Raw genomic sequence first — 19,169 nt, forward strand, 5'->3', positions numbered from 1 at the left:
CAACATCTATATTAATGCATTTTATCTTACACAAATTTAAACTAGATTGTTAAGTAACTTTAGGATTTCCTTGTATCCAAATGTAGACCTGAATGGGTCTACATCTACACAGTTATTTTGAATAAAATTATTAAAAGTTTTGTGCCACGGGGGTTTGCTTCAATTTGCTTGATGTTTTTTTTTTTAACTTCCAATTTCTAAATATTTTGTTACCCCTTTTTCCACTTTTCGTAAATCTAGAATCTGATACCAGCGTCATCGAAAAAGTTTGGAAACTTTTTTCACTTCGGGCTTGTGATTGGTTACGTACCAAGTTAGAGGCGTGGTTTTGAGTTATGCCACTCCCCTTATTCAGCCATGCGTTTGTGCACAGCGAAGCTCTGAGTCTGGTCATGTTTGCATGGAGCACTTTGTATACACTCTGTACGAGGAGTATTCCCCGGGATCGTCGCAGGCGATATGGGTCCTTGTTCGGTGTGAATAACCCGGTACCGGTGAAACAGTTTGAGAGCTTCTCTATCGTTTTCTTTGGAGAGTTGCCATTAGGATTTTCAGGAGTGTAGTAGACCCCGTTTTCTTGGCTCTGGGCCTAGCTAGCTCTATTACCTCAGCTGATTGGTTTATGAATGGATGGATTTGTAGTGTAGTATGCAGTGTAGAAAACAATTCCAACAATCATGAATGGAAAGCAATTTGTGTGGTGTTGGATGCTAATGTGCTGCGCTTGTGTACTTTTTGATGCTGTCTCTGGATCAAACAAGAAATTTACCGGTAAGTGACCTAAATCCAGGGGGTACCTTGTACTTGTATGCAACGTTTATCTAATTAATCATGGACTCTAGATTAATGTGAGCCATGCATGACCAGGAGATAATTTTGATAACTATATAAACCACACAGTGTTTACTGAGCTATTTTAAGAAACATTATTGGAGTTGATTTAGTTTTGGGTGATTTATCAATATCAATACTAGTGCATGAGCATGATGGAGTGTTATCAATGCTCATTTGAATGACTTTGTTCTCAAACCCAGCTGGATTAAAATTGATGAGGTGACTAAAAAAAAAAAGATGATCACAATAATTGGTGACAGCATTTTCAAACCATGCATGTATCGGGGGAGGGGGATCATGTGTCAAACTCTAAGTATGAAAAACTCTGTTCAAGCTCGCCCAAGCTACAAGTCTTGAATTGCCAAAGGCACAGGAGAAAAAGCAGACAAATACTTTGCTTACAATTGATTTTCTCTGTTACCAGTTAAAGAAATTTGGTATTCTTGATCTGTTCATTCATTGACATGTTATGGATTGAAGGTTCACATACTGGTCATATGTTTTATTGCATGCGAGGGGAATCGTATACAAGCGGCCAATGATATGGAAGACAATATTTTGTTGCCAGGGTGGACGTTTCCCACATTCATGCTTTATCATTATACTGGGAATGACCTTGAGGTCTAAAGTTCCCAACAATGTACACAATAAAATAAGTATTATGATCTTCAGATGTCATATTTGACTGATCAAATAGCACCAATCATTCATTGTTTTGTCAATAATCTTGCGTGTCAATATTGCCATGTTCCATTGCATGACCCTTCCTATGCCCTTGTTTAATTGCACACAATCGGTCTACAGGTCGTCTGGATCTGATTTATGGGCATTCATTCATTTTCTTCAGTATTATTTACTTTACTATCATGACGATAGCCTACCCTTTTTGGAGATTGCTGTATGGCTTGAGAATACCTGATAATCTCAACACATGAAATTGCTGTGAGTTTGTAAGTCCTTGTACCTGTACTTGATATAGGCGTTAAAGATAAAGCTTTATTAATCACTGTCACACGAAGATAAGATTGGATTTCTTTGATTCGTTACCTTTTTAATTGTATGTCTTTTCTTTGTATTTGTTTGTATCCAGGATTACACCCACCGTCATGGACTTTGTCAGAAATAGTGACGCCCGTCCGCTTGGAACATGGCGACGTCCATAAAGGGGAGCGTCACTTTCAAAAACGAAGTGCAACGTTGCCAGAGCAGCATGAGGCACGTGACAGCGAACAATCGACTCAATACCGTGTTGAAGCATTTGGAGAAGAGTTTATATTGGATTTGAACCATGACATATCGTTTCTATCACCTTCTTTTAATGTTCATGTGTCTGGAGAAGCCAATTTGGATATTCATGATGAGGATAATAGCATTCATTGTTTCTATGCAGGGCATGTAAATGGACACTCAGAATCCAGTGCTGTGGTCAGTCTCTGTGGTGGTATGGTAAGTATCTATGTTGGTATTAAGTGTCTGACAAATGGTCAATAGAGTCCTCATGGAAAAAGTCATTGATTTACTTCCAAAGTTTGCACTCTTAATTAAGCCCATCCTGTTTATTCATTTTAACAAGTATCCATGCAAGAAGTTAAAGTATTTAATCTAAGGGAGGTCAACATAAGGGAAATATTTAGGTGTTCATGAAGAAGAAACAACAAAAAGTCTAATTAATATTTTTATCAGTTTTGATTGATTGGTAAATGTTTTTTAAATAGTTCAGAAAGTGTATTCCTTCAGAAAATACCCTAACTTAACATTTGACCATTTTGACCCAAACAACTCTTGTGACATAATGAAAATCACAAAGTGTGACGTTTGTGGGTCTTTTTATCCATAAGTGACAGTTTGCATTGATGAATGATATTAGAAATTATAAATTTGAATTGGTAATAGACTGACAAACATCGACTTGCACGGCAAGTGGCAATAGAAACTAATGTTCCTTGGAAAGACTCTTTCATGAAACTGGGACCAGGTTGCTGAAGTTGATAATGTGTTCTTTTGCAAAATAAAAGAGATTTGTAGCATACAAATCATTGCAAACAAAGTCTAAACGTATGATATTTTATTTCATGAATTGCATGAAGTGTTGATACTGGATACTGATACACCTATGTTGTTAGGCATGCTTCGTATGGTAAAAAATAGCTGAATCACTTATCTCTAGGTTTCTGATCTGTGCATGTTAGTCAGTATTTGGATAGGCCTGTGTCATGTACATGTATGCATGATACTAGAAATATGTCTGAGTGGCGAATGGGGGGGGGGGTTCCTCACAGATCTCCAACAATAAGATATTGAGAAGAAAAAAAATCAAGTAATCTGGTCTGGTGCACACTTAAGCTGGGAATTTTACATTTTGTAAACATGCTTCAAATGTTTTTATGTCTCTGCCTATATGCACCTCCATTGGAGGCCTTTTTCTATCAAGTGGAGCGTGATATAGATAATTCCCCAAATATCGAGAGGGATGAAATAATGTAGCCTACCTTTATATAGATTTGTCTTCGTTTTATGTTTCAGTTTGAGCCTAATCATTTATCATTAGCATAGTTATTCAAAGTTTGCTCAGGATTTGTGCTTGCATACACAGAGATTTACACACCATTCAAATAGAACCAAGCTCAGCTCTGACCACTATTTGACCCTTCACAGTCTGTTGGGTAGTCCTTCTGTTGGACCAACTTTATGTAATTTCGATCTCTACCCTGTTCTCTTGTTCTCCTTTCTGATCTGTCTCGCTGTTTCTTGATTTACATTTCCCTTCTATTTTTCTTTATCTCTGTTCCTTTATCTTTCCTAATTTAATGATATATCATTTTGAAATTTTTATTGCTGCATATCATCTTTTCTCCCATAGGTATATAATTGAGTCTAAAAATTAAGATCAGCATTCTTTTTTTTGTATGGTAGAAGGCCATGTAGAAAGTAGAAAGTGCCTACCTTTTGTTTTGTTACATGATGCCCTGGATTTGCACTAGATCATCCTCCACTTTAATTTCATTTAGTAATGAGGGTCCTTTGTAAAAAAAAAAATCAGGAAAAATTGTTCCCTGAATCGTTAAAAACATTTATTTGCAATAAAATACTAATTTCAATAATTAAATAATTGTGATTGTTTGCCATTTGGTATTTTGAACAAAATGCACAATCAACTGAAGTTAGATAGTCATTGCAAGTTTTCTGTTTAATTAGGCCTACTACTTTCAGGTTACAGAGCCTTGGATATAGCAAATCGAGTTTCACTTGGCAACATGCACAGATGATAATATGGAAGTTCATAGCTTGAGTAATATAGACAGTCCATGTTTAATACCTATTTCTTGTACTTATCTTTTTTTTCCAAATCACAAGCAAAATAATTGTGACTATTGTCCTACACAGTCATTTACAATGTAGGTTTGAAATAAGAAGGCACTGACTGTACAACTGTTGCAAGATTGTCATTCGTGTGAAGGCCCATTTAAAATGGCTGGAGGAGAAAGCAACTGATTAATGGTCTAATTTTGCTCAGTATGGTTTCTGGCTTGTCTTGAGTTTAGCTTACAAGTGTTGTCCAGATGTGAGCATATCAATCAAGGAGTTCTACATCTGCAGTTCAAAGGAGTGAAATATTAGTCTCTTCCTATAGACGCTAATCAGTAGTTCATTGCTACAAGTGCATACATATTGTATATAAAAGAATAGCAGGCCCAATAAAGTATCCAGACCTGAGTTTCCACTTTTCATCACAAACTTAAAAACAATGCATCTCTTCCACTACTTCCCTGTATTATTTCCTATAATTTCCCCCATTACCTTTACCCAAGTCTCTGGAAGAAAAAAAATTACAGCACTCAGGCTTCCAGTTCTGAATTCAGTGTCATCTTCTATCTTTTAATTGGATTGATGTGCTTTTAGTATCTTCCGGCACTGAGTGGTAGTCTTCTGATTCAGTTTTAAAGATGTTTTAAAAACAATCCCTCATGATCCAATTCCAAATAAATAACTTTAAAGATATGTTTCAGATTATTTGCAGGTAAATGAATATGTGCAATGGAAAGAGGTGGAACATAGATGATTGTGTATTCTGGACTTGCCTCTTCTTTCACCCACAAACCCAGTGAGTCCTACCGGGCTACTTTTAAACAAAAAATGCTTTCATATTTTCCTTTCCTCTATACATTTTTGTCACCTCCCTGGTACTTGGAGTTGGAGAGATCTATGTGAGAGTGGTCCCCTACTTGAAGACTGTGATATCGAGGGCAAAAAGAGGTCAAATAGGAAGTGCTGTAGAGTAGGTAATAGCTAGCTTGCAGCAGCACTGAAGGAACTCTTTTTGTTTTCTATGATAACAGTTCATATTTGCTTTTCTCCAATGATCACTACCATACAGTCCATAATAGCCCCCTTGATTCCTCCTCACCCGTTCCCCAATGTACCCCTCCCTCACCCCCTTGGAGGCATGTCATAGCAATGAGGAAGGGGTAAGAAATTCCCCCTTTGGCCTATTTATCGCCAGTATACTACTTATAGGCTACATGGTATATAAAGCCTAATCACTATTCATGGGGGAAGATTTCATGTGTTTCAAACACAGGAGGTCCATGCAAAGTTGGCCAAGGTTGAAAGAAAATGAGAAGTGAAACCCAAGATGTATCCTAGTTTTCTGCAATTTGCTGGAAATTGGAGCAAACCTCATGAACCTTAATATGTATAACACTGGCTTTTATTATATTCTTCAGCCAATTCCTACGTTCTGGATTGCTTCATGTGAAGAAGCATTATATTTACTAGTATTAATCTGTCTGATGTGAATATTGGAAAATTGTAAGCCACACAAGATTTAAATGTGGTCTTAAAATTTGGTTTGTGAATGTTATTTACTTAAAGAACTGATTAGGCATGGTCAAATCATGGAAAGAAATCCGCCTTTCTCTATGAAGATAGTCAATGTCAACATTCTCAATGTCTGTTTTCATATTGAACATAGGTGTAAGTATAGTTTGACACAATTATGTCATCTATGAAGGATCAGACAATGAAAAAATGCAACTTTTGTAACTGTGCACCTGACCAACAGCTATCGGCAAAGATGCAATTTCAGTTTGTTTTGGTATGAACTTGGCAAACAACTCCAGACACAATCATTCTTTTGTGCTTGGGCAATATCATGTTTTAAAGAAGGGTTTTATTCTATTCAGGTGGAGTGCATTGCTATGAGAGGAAAGGTTTTTGATGTTAAGTCCCAATGGGCAAATTGATCAATGGGATCCTCTATATTGGATTTATGTGATAAATGATGAAATCATTTTTCAAGGTGATTTCTGATATTTTGTTTTTAAAGAATACAATGCAACAAACAATCTGTTATTAAAAGGCTCGAAAATAGTATCAGGCATATTAAAATTTGCAACAATGAATTTCTATCATTGCCATACACTTATATGTAGGCATGCCTATTGTAAAAAAGAAGACACAACTCGTATAAAAGGGGAGTCACTTCAGCTATAAGCTGTTCTTTCAGGGGGCTCTGTAATAGTAGGCCTACCCTTCTCCAATCTAACACTACGAGGGCTTTTTGAGGGGGAAGTTCACCCAAAAAGTTCATTGTAAAAGTTAGTTTTTTCAGGTAATCATTTTGCTTACAAGACTTAGCTAATGATTTGTGTGAATAGTCTATCTTGAATATGTACACAAACAATTTCATTTTCTATTTTTCTATGAACCATCCTCCTGTGCCTTCTTTACACCCAGATTTATTCTGCAGGAGTCTTAATACTGAACAATTATTGATATTGTTTAATCACAAAACTTTTTAAGTTAGATTCAAGATTCAGATTCTAAAGTCATCACTTAACGCACCGCAATAGTGGTATCACTAAAACCGTGACATTGATATGTGCTAGTTTTATTTCATGATGGCCTTACATTTGTACATTACAGGAGTGAATAGTTTGATTGAAGCCATGAATGAAATTGACAGTGGGGCCTGTCAACACTGTAGTTCTCAATCATGAATATATGTTCCCTTGTAATACATGAAAAATCAGGATTTTTCTTCCAACCGCGATGGTTGGTCCATCTCTTCCTGTCTGATGCAGCTGCTCAACTTTCATACATGCGTAACTGCACTTGCCGGTACCATCCAACCACCTACAGACCTGTGACCACCCCATGACTTGTTCTACCCAGGGCTCCCAGGCTCTCATGATGTCAAAGGTCAAATTCATGTCACTTTGGCTCAAAACTTTCTACCTTTATCTCCCCTTCGCTCCCTGTCTCTCTACTTGGGAGAGGGATGAAGAATGACTCATGGTGGGAGTGACGTCACAGATTAACAGAGGAAAGGCTGGATGAAATTGGATAGAGAAGGAGAGAAGGAACAATGAGACATGCAGGAAATTGGGAAAAAATCAATCAGGATGTATGCTTAAATGTAGGCCGTGACAATTATTTCTCCTAATCATCAGTGACCTTAGCATTACCTGTTCTCAATGAAATATTGAGATGAATTGAGAGTGGACACTATTGCAGTTTGTTTTTACTATTCTGTCACAAAAATTGCAAACATTTTACACACAAAAAAAAACCATGGTCACAATGACAGCTATTCCGTTATTAAAATGACCACATTTAAGAACTTTGAAGGTCTGAGAGAAATGATAAATTTCTATAAAATTATTTTTGACTGATTTTTATATTTTCTTGTCTGCTTAAACCCCCCCCCAACCCTTTCTGTTTCCACCTTTCCACAAAGATATAAAAAAAATGAGGAATCTTCTGTCTTCATTTGTGTGTCAGCTTCTTACGAGTTTTACCTCACCCCCCCATCTTAACCAGGCTGCCCCCTATTGACCAGACACATATGTAGGTGCCTATATATATCTACACCTATCTCGTTTCCACACCTGGGCAATATGGTAAAGGACTGTGATGGGTTACAAATGAAATGAGGTTAAACAAAATAGGAGGTCTGAGCACCAAAATGGATGCCCTTGGTTATGTACATGGAGACAGGTAAGGAAGGAAACAACCTTCCATCGGATGTCAATTGCTCTCATATTTAAGCACAGATTGTTAATATTTCCTGCTGAAGATGATGAGGGCCATCTCAATTTTTGACGTTCAGTTGAAGGTAAGGCAAGAAATTGCTAGGTAGAAAGTTTCAGCAAAAATCCAGATTCACTTTAGATGATTCCACACCCGCTCAATCAGGAAAATATTGGTAGATTTGAATTTGTTCAGGCTTCAAAATAGGAATGGATAAAGGAAATCCATAGTTCGGAGCGGCAAAATAGGCAATATTCATTTCTGCTTTCACACATGTAGTAGGCCTATACCCTATAAAGTTATTGTAGTTTTGAGCTACCAGGAGCTACTAGGAAGTGATGCACTTTCTTCTTATTACTTCATAATCAAATAAAATTATTCAAATTTTGCTTTCACATTGGAACTGCAGATATCTTAGTAAACCCCTGCAAACTTTGCAAAACCCCTACAAAGTTATGCAGCATTTGTAATTGAGAAAATTACCTTTTTATTTATTGGTACTGTCGCCTTCAGACATGTTACAAGTAGGCCCTACATGTACTTTGCTTTTATACTGGGTAACTGATTTTTTTTTGTGATTGGGTGGGTCGAGAGCAGCTTCTAATGTTCTTGAACAAACCTGAATTGGATTGTAGAAATACCAAAAAAGATATATGGCAAAACCTTCAGAGTCCTAATAATTATGCTTGAAAATTCAAGTAATGGAAATAATCATGAAAACTTTTTAAATTTTATTGATTTCATATTAGAATTCTTATGGAGTATGGGATAATTGCTGTTCAAAAATGGAGCTTATGATTACATTTTCTACATGTACGTTTATAGTGGATAATCCTTGTATTTCAAGTTGCAAATAATCAAAATATTACCTTCTCGAATAACTTATTTTCATTTGATAAGAAACAATCACTATGAATGTAATAAATAGTGTTTGTATATTATCTTTTAAAAAAAAATCTTGATTAGATGGTATGACATTTGTGTGAGTTTCATTCACATCACCTTTCCTGCTAATCTAGGGCAACTTGATTTTCCATACTGGTTATTTTTAAGATGAAAATATGAAAATGGATGAAACTATTCTTAGCAAATAGTTTGAATTGTATCTTTGTGATTGTTTTCTTCCATGGGAACATCTTTTCTTTGCTACCCTTACCTTCTCACTTGAATTTGATCATTCAGATTTAGAGCAACAATGAGAAATATTCGTACTTTTCAGGAACTAATGCACTTGGGATTTCATTGTGAAGCTAGTTGACATTGTTGCCATTTGTAGTATTATCCTTATATCAACAATGTGCTTCATTATTTTTCTGAAGAGATGCTTCTATTGGTTGACCTATTGGTTACAAGAAAAGTTAAGACAATTTTCAGAATATCACCCCTGGTTTACATTGTTGCCATTTGTAGTATTATCCTCCTATTTGAAAGGAAAAAAACTGCATCCATGCTTATATCAACATCATGCTCTGCAGTAAAATTATATCCTCACAAGTGCTATATATATTTCATAAATGCTATGCATTAAATTTAGTTTCAAGTTGAAAGACCATTAGGCCCACTAACTTCATCAGCTTCACCTTAATGTACTTAACTGAAGAGCTTTTCAAACATAATTTGAAAATAGAGATTATCATTAGCCTACCTAGTGCAGGCTCTTTTTTGTTAAATAAATATTAGGCCCAGGTGTATTTCAACAGTTTACAATATTCTGTACACTGAAATAGCATTAAATTATTTTTGGGGAAAATAGTTAACAAGATATGGACTTTATACTAGGTTTCTTGTTCTACGATATAGGCTAATGCCATCATTCTTTCTTGGAATTTATACATTTTTTAATAGATTGTTGTTGAAGTGTATTGCTGGAAGGAAAGGGTTAATTACAAAACTTTCGAGAAAAAACAAGAGACAGAGTTGCTGAGGGAATATTAGTTTTCTCTCTCGGGCAAGGATTAAAGTTTGATTCAAGATTTACCTGTCAGCAGCTTCTTATTTCTGCAGTTACGACTCCTAATATGGATATAACTATCCAGCAAGTACTTCAACAGGCAAAGATCATCTTTGCTACCATCATAACTGTGATATGTGACAATAACCAATGTAGGATGATTTAAAATCAGGCATTAATTTTACACGTTGCAAGATTTTTATTTTATTCATTTATTTACGTATTCATTTTATTTATTTCATTATTATTATTTTATCATTATTATTATTATTTTGTTGGGGGGTACATAGTGATAATACCCACTGAAAAAGATCACACAAGAAAATTGTAATAATTCAAACCATAGCCGATGGACTTACTTTTCAAAGTGAGTTCAACACAAAGTTGCACTCGCCCCCTCCTCCCTTTTACACATCCTAGCTTCAGATGTCATACCTCATTTTCATTAAAAAATTAGTTTTAGAAATATAATGTTATGTAGGCCTAGATAATATTTTGTTCACTATAGTTGATACCAAACAATCAGAAATATCCTCTGATTTTCAAGGTAATTTGATTTGCTAATGTGAGAATCCTGCATAATTATTTTCACATTGGATTGATCTGTGAATAGATTAATTTTAAAAATCTGATTTGGGGGATCTTATGATACTTTCCTGGAACCATTTTCTTTCTGGGCCAGGGTTTTATACTACAAAGTTATGTTTGATATGGAAGTCAAAAGGAGGTTCTACTAACATGTATTACAGTATCTAAACTGAGGATTGAGACCAGAATCTGACATGGGTAATGTTGCGATAGACCAGAGCTATGTAATCTAGCTACTGTGGCAGAAATAATTGTGTTTAGTCTGAGGCTAATTGTCTTTCACCAAGCCTTGATAATCACTTTTCTTTCTCTCCTTGTCTGAAATGGATTGAGTCTCCAGATTACAGGGGCCAAGTTTATCCTTGCACACTGCTCTCATTATCATGGCCTTGGGAAGTATGCTTTCAGAAGGGGGCAACAGGATGATAATCTTTTTCAATATTTCATGAAGTCCTCTGTACATTGTATGATGATTCTGGATACAACTTTTGATGTATATGGAACCGTTCCTTACCTCTTACAGGAGGAGGGGGGGGGGGCAGATTGTGAAGTATGTTATGAACTCTGTTTTGATTCATCTTTGATTTTGATGTTTTTGGTATCCGCTATATCCTTTGTCATTCGTCTAGTTTGTTCCCATCCCATGCTGGAGGCAAACCAAACTTCAAGCCATGCAGAAAATATGATTTGTTGAATATCGCATCGTCATGTTACTAGAAGGCTTAGGGCCTGGAGACGGATTGTCTCATCTTAGACCGGTGCCGCCCATCTCGAACCCCCAATGTCTTCAAAGAGATGTTGAATGAAGGATTCACTTGATTAGTCTGTCTAGGTCAAGAAGTTTGCCGCTCTGAACTATGGCTTTCCCTATATCCATTCCATCGTATCTTCTGGATCTTCATCTGTGCTGCTGTGTAACCTTCCCTTCAGCTCACAAAAAAGATCACTGATGACCTAGATCTTAAAAAAATTCAGTCCCACCTATTGTAATCTCTGTGACATCACTTCCAGTTGATGTTAGTATTTACTGAGTACCAGTACCTCCTTGTGAACAGTCCATGTAGGATTCTTACTTTAATTCAATGTAAACTTCTAACCCCACAAGAATAGAAGCAACTATCCCCTCATTTTTGTATTTGATTGTTCCTGTTCTTTGTAGTATAAAGCAGTGTTACCCTATTCTTTCTACACTCTCTTACCTCCAGTGCATATGACCCCGAAGCTTCGGTGACATGCTACTGATTAGGATTGTAGAGGTTGAATTGCCTTTGAATACAAACATTTTGATGATAGAATTAAGAAATTTAATTTGAAACCTTCTGAATAGTAATTGCTTAAGGGTGGAATCTGATACAATCACGATAAATGAACAATTACTGAACGTTTTTGTAGTTGAATTATTGGTTCATTGAAAGCAATATATGGTTTATAATCTTACTTCCTCATCAATTTTGACATAAATGCATTGAAGAATGAATTACCACCCAAGCATCATAAAAGAGTCTTTGTCGACTTTCAGAGGTAATAAAAGCCAGGTGAAACAATTTGTAGGAGAAAAAACATGAAGAAATGAAAAAAGGCTCTCTTTTGAAGTGACCGACTTCGACTTGACTTATGAATAGGCAGAGCACATGTGGGTAGCCCTCTGGCAATCACATCACATTCTATCAATCTTTATGTTTGGTGATCTGACAATGCATGTTATTTTAAGTCTTTTGTCGTTAAGCCGTACTGTAGTACGTAACCTCAGACAGGATACCACTAAAGGGTATTGACACAAATGTGATGCTTGTATACACACTTGCGCCCAACAAATCGGCACAGAATCCTGACTCTGAGCTCATTTAGACCCTCCCAGATCTACTTTGCACAAACTCCAAGATAGTCACACCCCTTGAGCAGAATTAATGACATGTGTAATGTGATATTATTGTCGGAATAATCGGTGGTTTTGTCAAGGAAGTTCTGAAGAATATGATTGAAGGTTCCCATGAATCACACTTGTAATCTTTCACACTACATGAATTCGAACATTTAAATTGTTTAATTTTCTTTGCTAAGTCATGCAATGAAGTAAAAATATTCATTTTTTTCATACCATTATAAATTTCTGCATCTCACAAGTCATAATATCTTTAAATGTGAGTGTTCCTAAGTTAGTCTGTTTTTGCACTTCTGGATATATGTGTTTGATGTTCTAGTGGTATTGTCTTTTTATTTAATGTTACCTAGGCCTTTGTGTAGGCCTACATGTAGGAGATCATGGTCGTACATACTAACTTTCTTTATACAAGATTAGATAAAATAATTATTAGACTTCTGAGTATTGAATGGTAGAGATACAAATGATTGTTTCTCCTGTTGTACATGTATAGGTTGCCATATATGAACAGAAATAGGCCAATTGTATATTTTCTATTATAGAATCCTGACCGGATGTAAATTAATTTAAATGAAGAGAAAATTTAATAATTTTATTTCATGATTAAAATGGTTTTATATCCCTCCATCATTCTCCCCCTGCAGTTTGGTCTATTCCACACTCACAATGGCACCCAGTTCTACATAGAGCCAGAGGGTGGGATCACCCATGGGGTAGAGACCAACACTAAACCCCACATCATCTACAGCAGTGGAACCCCACCAGACCACAGCACCCCGACCAGCCCCTCAGGTGGCTGTGGAGTCACAGGTAGGTCAAGCCAGGAAGACTTTGAACTTTTCAGAGCGTGCACAAGGGCAGAGAGTTTAAAGAGACAGTTTGTCTTAGCATTGAGTGTACATATGTACTTTCTGTTAAATCATGTAAATTGAGAAGTGGGTGCATGGTACCGATGTTGTCTGGTTGAAGATGTTAACTTTGTTGAATTGAAATCAAATTTGTATTGCATTAGTCATAAATATCTGGGAATTTAATAGGGGGTACAAGTATTAGAACAATGTAAAATAAATTACTTTTTACCTTTAGAAACTCTGAAAGACTTATGCCAAACTTTAGTATTGTTTCAACCGAGTGTCATTTCAATACCATTTTTTAAACATACATTAGTAATGGGTTATTTTCAAATCCTTCTAGTAACACTGATTCATTTTGACACTCCTCTGATAACCCTTTTAAAGGAAACAACCAAGCATCTGTACAATTGAAGTCATCATGGACGACTTTTCACTTCTTGTCAATTTGTCAAGTCAAGCAACTGTTTTTTCTTTCCATAAAGTTCAACTTTGGTATTGCTGTTGACCTCTTCAATCATAGATCTTATATGATTTCATGGATTAACCAGAAAGCAATTTTATAAAGCCCTGACTTTGTTCTAAGGGAGCTTTCTAATCCACTTTATCCTGCATCACTCATCCATTGGGATGTCCTAAGTTGATAGGCTTGTCTTCATCAGCCATAGTTTTCAACTTGTATCCTGTTCTTTCTCATGCAGCAAATGATTGTTATTAGGCTATTTCTTGGGTTATCCTCATCAACTTGTTGTTGTTGTTGCTATTAAATAAATGTCTGTTTAATGGATTATCCACAAACCACAACTGGCCCCCGTTGCATAAAAGTTATCATAGTAACTTTGCCATCCAATTGTAACTACCATGGTAATGCTGATCAACAGCCAATCAGAATCAAGCATTCCATGCAAGTTACCATTATGCAAACTCTTGTGCAACAGGGCCTTGATTTTCCTTAGGATGATTTAGTTATGTTGAATAGGTCTATATGCTTACTGTACTATGTATGGTACATGATGCTATAGTCCATAGTCACATTCTATACTTGCTACCCAAATTACCCCTATTGGGCTGATAAAAATAGGGCTTCTTGAACTTCATGGCCAGAATCGTGAGATAAACGAAGGAAAAGAAAAAACTCCTGGTTGATGAAGAGCTGACTATTGGGATGGGATGCCTTACGTTGCTGTGACTCATCACACTGTTTTGTATCCAGAAATGAATGGCGTCAGGTTTTTTACCTTGAAGATAAATTTAGCCTCTTTTAAAATTCTAATCCCCACTTGATAATCCTTCACCCCTTTACCCCTTCTCTGACAGTGATGAGGGGCATCTTTAATCTTAATCCCTGTAGATGGATGTGGGGAAGAAAGATTTCACCCTATTCTGTTGCTGTGATTCTGTGAACAATCGTACATTGTTATCTGGGGCTACTTGTTTCAATGCGTTGAATAATACCATACAGTGGCAAAAATTATAGTACTCATGGCTGGAGAGAATTTAACATATATGATTCAAGAATTTTTATTTTCACTATCACTTCAGTCATAAGTGATAATTTATTTTCCACTTTTGATTTCAATTAGGTGTTATTTCTGCAAATTGGTGACATTATAAAACTTTGATATAATTGCATAACCATAAGCTGAACAACCTTTACGAACATACTCATGGTAAGTTTGGAATATTAAATAAGAATGATTAAATGTCGAAAGTCAGATTGGGTTGGGTGAGATTTTGCATGATGTTTATCTTAAGTAAAGCTTTTTAAAATGCTATCGGGCATGACAGATCATTCACAAAATGCTTTAATGAGAATGTATGAGGAAGAAATGACGCTTCCATTCTGTAATTGAGTTTATGTCTTCACATACAAGCAGCAGACATTGCCCTCACTGAACCTCAATCAAGGAGGGCAAGAGAGACTTAACTCACAGCGTGTCTCATTACAACGAAAGCCTATTAAAACATTGACACTGCCAGACCTATTGCTAAATCGGGTTACTCGCTTGTACTCGGCAAGTCAGCGTGGGATACAGTCTTCCCCCTCCCTTATACTCCTGTATTACCGGCTTCCTTTTTCATCATCAATAGAAACTTTTGTGTCAGTTTAACATGGTTCATTCGGTTGGGTGAATCGGAGGAGAAAACTCTCTCTTTGGTCTGTCGAATTCGCTCACAAACGAGAGAGAAGTTATCTTTTGGTCTGTGAATCTTCTATGGATGTTTCTCAGTATTTGAATAGCTCTTCTGATTTCCACAAAAGGCCCATTCATAGGAAATGTATAGGTACTGCCTTAGAGTGTTACAGTTGATTGTGTAGGAATAAATATGTGTGCACATTAGGTGTGTATGATAATTCTTTAAATCTTGGTTAAGGGAGAGGAAGAAAGTACAGTGCAACTTCTCAAATTTCTATCAATAAAAGGTACCATAGGCGTAGCATTCCTTGTAATAAGAACAAAAAGAAGAACACTGTGCTAATAGTCTTTGAAAAATCAATAGTACTTTAACAGCAGTGAAAGAACGTTTTGGTACTTCAGAGATATTAGACTTAAATAGATGTATGGGTTGGTAATATAGCATTTCAACAGGTCAATACATTGATTTTTCCCCCATTCTCTTGTCTTCTTCTCTGACCTGCTAGTTCTCCTTGGAAGATGATATCTGGGTGCTCAATTGCAGTTTTGTGATGGTATTGGATTGAAGTTGACCCAACAAATTAACCCATTGAACCCTTTCTGACAGCATTGATTGAAGAACTCTGACCATTCAATAAATCTTTATATAGTTTATTTCTTTGATTGCCCAGGGGAGGGGTTGATATTGTGGATTTTCTCTCTATAGGTGCTTTTAGACCACCTCATGACATGAATATTTGTGAATTTCCGACGCTTGTTCAGGCCTCATGATACCCAATAATCCATGCATTCCTGCCTGCCCAAACCAAACTAAGTTTCTGCACATGTAGTTATCACGCTGTCTGATACAAGACTACTGCATAACAAATATGACCATTCATTCATTCTTTAGTGAAAATCCACTGTACTTTAGAGAAATTGGTGCAAAAGTTCCTGGAATGAAAAGTACATTTCTAACCTGTAAATAGGAAATATAAGACTATCTTAATAAATCAGTAAGCTAATTTTATGTTTGCTAAAATAAGGTTTAGCTGAATAGACTTAAGGTTTATGTTTCGGTTTATGTTTGAAATTTTGTGATGACACAAAATGTTGATTGATTCCATCTTTTAGTGTGACTCTGGCCTTTGTAATCTGTATCACTACATGTATTTAAACCCATGATCTAATTAATCAATAAAGTATCTTCTTTCAAGAATTTGATTGATTGTGTATGGTATGACTTTTGACTGCCTGATTCCATTAATCTTAGCAGTCAAGAGAATTCACAATTATAACTCTTTTGTGGTTACCCCCCACTTATTTATAGTGTTTAATAATGATAAGGGATTTGGAAATAATTAATACAATACATCGGCAATAAAGATTATAAGTGGACATCATTTCTGAAATAAGGTATAGTATAATGGGAATTTATTATCTATTTAAAAACGAGGGAAATAAATCAGTTTGATTATCTGAGATGAGTTAATTACGATTGTCTGGGTAGCTTTAGGATGGTGGTTAAGGGTGGTCTCAGGGGGGTCTATTGTATTTGATCAATGCTTTACAAACAACCATTGAAAGGCACAGGAAATGCAAATGACTTTTCTCAATCGCAAATTGATATGTTTCTAAATAGTATTCTATCATTAAAGCGTTCCCTAGGGACAAGAACTCTAGCACAATTGGGGTAGAGTTCCCTGGGTGAAACCAAGCTTACCCATATTTTGGTTGGCTAGACCGCAACAATTTTCCCCTTCCCTCCTCAGCCCTAAAATTTTAAAAATGAGGGCTGTTTCTCTCTCCCAGGTCACCATTTCACCTTATGCAGTACAACACGGGCTTTGTGGAGCAGTGCGTGCCCTTTCAAAGAAAAATTTTAAGAGCTCACTAGGTCGCAGTCACAAAGCAGTGAGGGAAAGAGGACAAGAATTGCATCCGGTCCTAACTTTAATTTGTTGTGAGCTGTGAAAAAGGGAAGAATGGATTTAGGAGTTATTTACTTGATCCAAATTGGAGAGTGTGTTCTACAGAATATTAGAACTTTAGGTGAATTGAGAGCCACATTGCGTCACTGTTCGACATGCGAAGACAATTTTTCCATCTATTTGTCTTAGGGTGTGTTCAATGTTGGTTTCAAACAGCAACATAAATCATGATTCAAAACGTGATTACAAATCACGGATATAATGAGAAACAAAGGGTGTGTTCAATGTCCTACATGTATATTCCTTGTTGTTGAAGTAAACGTCTTTAAAATCATGAAAATTTAAGCGTCAAAAAAGATGTGTTAGTAAACACGATCAGCTCAAATTTTACGATCGTGAGCATCACAAATGCGGCATTGAACACAAGTGAGTTTTGAAACGTCTTTAAATTTACCTTCGCAGTGGAAGCCTACACAAACAGGTGCCAGAACAGACTTTTCTTGTGATGGGTCAAACTGCGCACTAAAGCTGCGCTTACAAAAGCGGGAAAATTTAAAGATAATCGGCATATTATTTTTTTTAACGGCTTTATATTTTTTTACTCTGAACAGTGCACCACTGATCGCGTTTGTGTTCGGTGTTTTGCGATTGAATTTTCAATCACGATCCATGTTGCTGTTTAAATTTGGAAACCGACATTAAACACCCTTAGTGTGTTTTTCAGGGGTTACAATAATCTATTTTGGCCTATAGTCTTGCATCTCAACCTGCAAAGTTTTTATATAGGTGAATACTAAACAAAGGATACAGATGAATGAATGAAATAATTCATAACTAAATGATTTAATGAAATGAATGACCAAAGGGTTGAATTGATGAATTAATGATTGGATTTATGGATGGATGGTTGAATGAATGGATTGATGGCCAAATGAAAAAAAAACGAGTGAATATATAAAGTAAACAAATAAATATTGATATGCCCTGCAGGCAGTGTCTGATATAATAATATCCAATATGTTTATACCCAGTGTGTCTGTGATAATTGTATAGTATCTGCTTTGTTAAACATGTTGTTTTTGTGACAGTTCACTTAAGTTGTATGTTCCAAATGACAGGAATAGAATGCAAAATGCCCAAAGTGATTAGTGCTCTCATCAATCTAGTGGGGTACCAGCCAGAAGGATAGAAATGAACCATGAAATTAAGAAATGCTAGAGAGCTTGTTGGTCATAACTGGAGGTCAGTATCGATACTATCATGCATTGACATCTTTGGGGACTCAAATGCTGAGATAAATCTCTTTCAAGTTGAGACTCTGGGAGTATTTCTTGAAATCCAAAATATAATTAACACATTTTTTGTGTGATTTGTCATATTTGGTGAAAGTACATTTTATATCATCAAGGCTGTATTATTTGACAAGATCTTTGAACATATTGAAATCTGTTTTGACAGAAAAAAATGGAAACTTTGGGTCTGAGTCTAAGAATAGATTTCTTTTTCTTTTTTTTATTTGTGGTATCCTTGTTTTTGTTTATAAACATAAGGCTGTATGGTTATCCATCCATAACTTACTGCCTCTGTGCTGGTTTTGCCGCCTTTCGGTTTATCACGCTCTAAAACCTTGGGAACTGAGCTTTATTGACCGATTTTACACAAACTATTGGTCTGAAAAACCATTGAATCTCTAAAAAAAATCTTGGATGTACACAATATTCTTGTAGTTAGCTCTGGTGCCTTTTCAAGGGGATGTAGGAAGAAGTATGAAAAATGGAGGAGGGGAAAAATGTAGGGCCGGGTTACTTGTCTGTCATGCTGTGGATGGTGTTTCAACATCAAAGGCCTATTTGTTGACATCAATCCCTCCAGAGTTTTTTTTCTTCTCATCTTTGCATACTCCTGGGCCCCGTCTTATAAAGAGTTACAATTGATCCAATCAATCGTAACTCTATGGAAATCCATCAGTGTCATAATTTTTTC

At 36.1% G+C, this 19,169-nt stretch overlaps 1 protein-coding gene across 1 annotated transcript; it reads left to right on the forward strand.

Annotated features, from left to right (window-relative positions):
* The first annotated feature begins 382 nt into the window (after positions 1-382).
* On the forward strand, positions 383-18,094 carry LOC121410998 (A disintegrin and metalloproteinase with thrombospondin motifs 9-like). The gene is made up of 3 exons (XM_041603452.1): positions 383-771; positions 1,925-2,280; positions 12,932-18,094. The coding sequence occupies exons 1-3, from the start codon at positions 678-680 to the stop codon at positions 13,217-13,219; spliced, it is 738 nt and encodes a 245-aa protein (XP_041459386.1). The 5' UTR covers positions 383-677; the 3' UTR covers positions 13,220-18,094.
* Positions 18,095-19,169: the final 1,075 nt, after the last annotated feature.

The sequence above is a fragment of the Lytechinus variegatus genome, chromosome 3, assembly GCF_018143015.1.
Source record: "Lytechinus variegatus isolate NC3 chromosome 3, Lvar_3.0, whole genome shotgun sequence".
Taxonomy (NCBI): Eukaryota; Metazoa; Echinodermata; class Echinoidea; order Temnopleuroida; family Toxopneustidae; genus Lytechinus; species Lytechinus variegatus.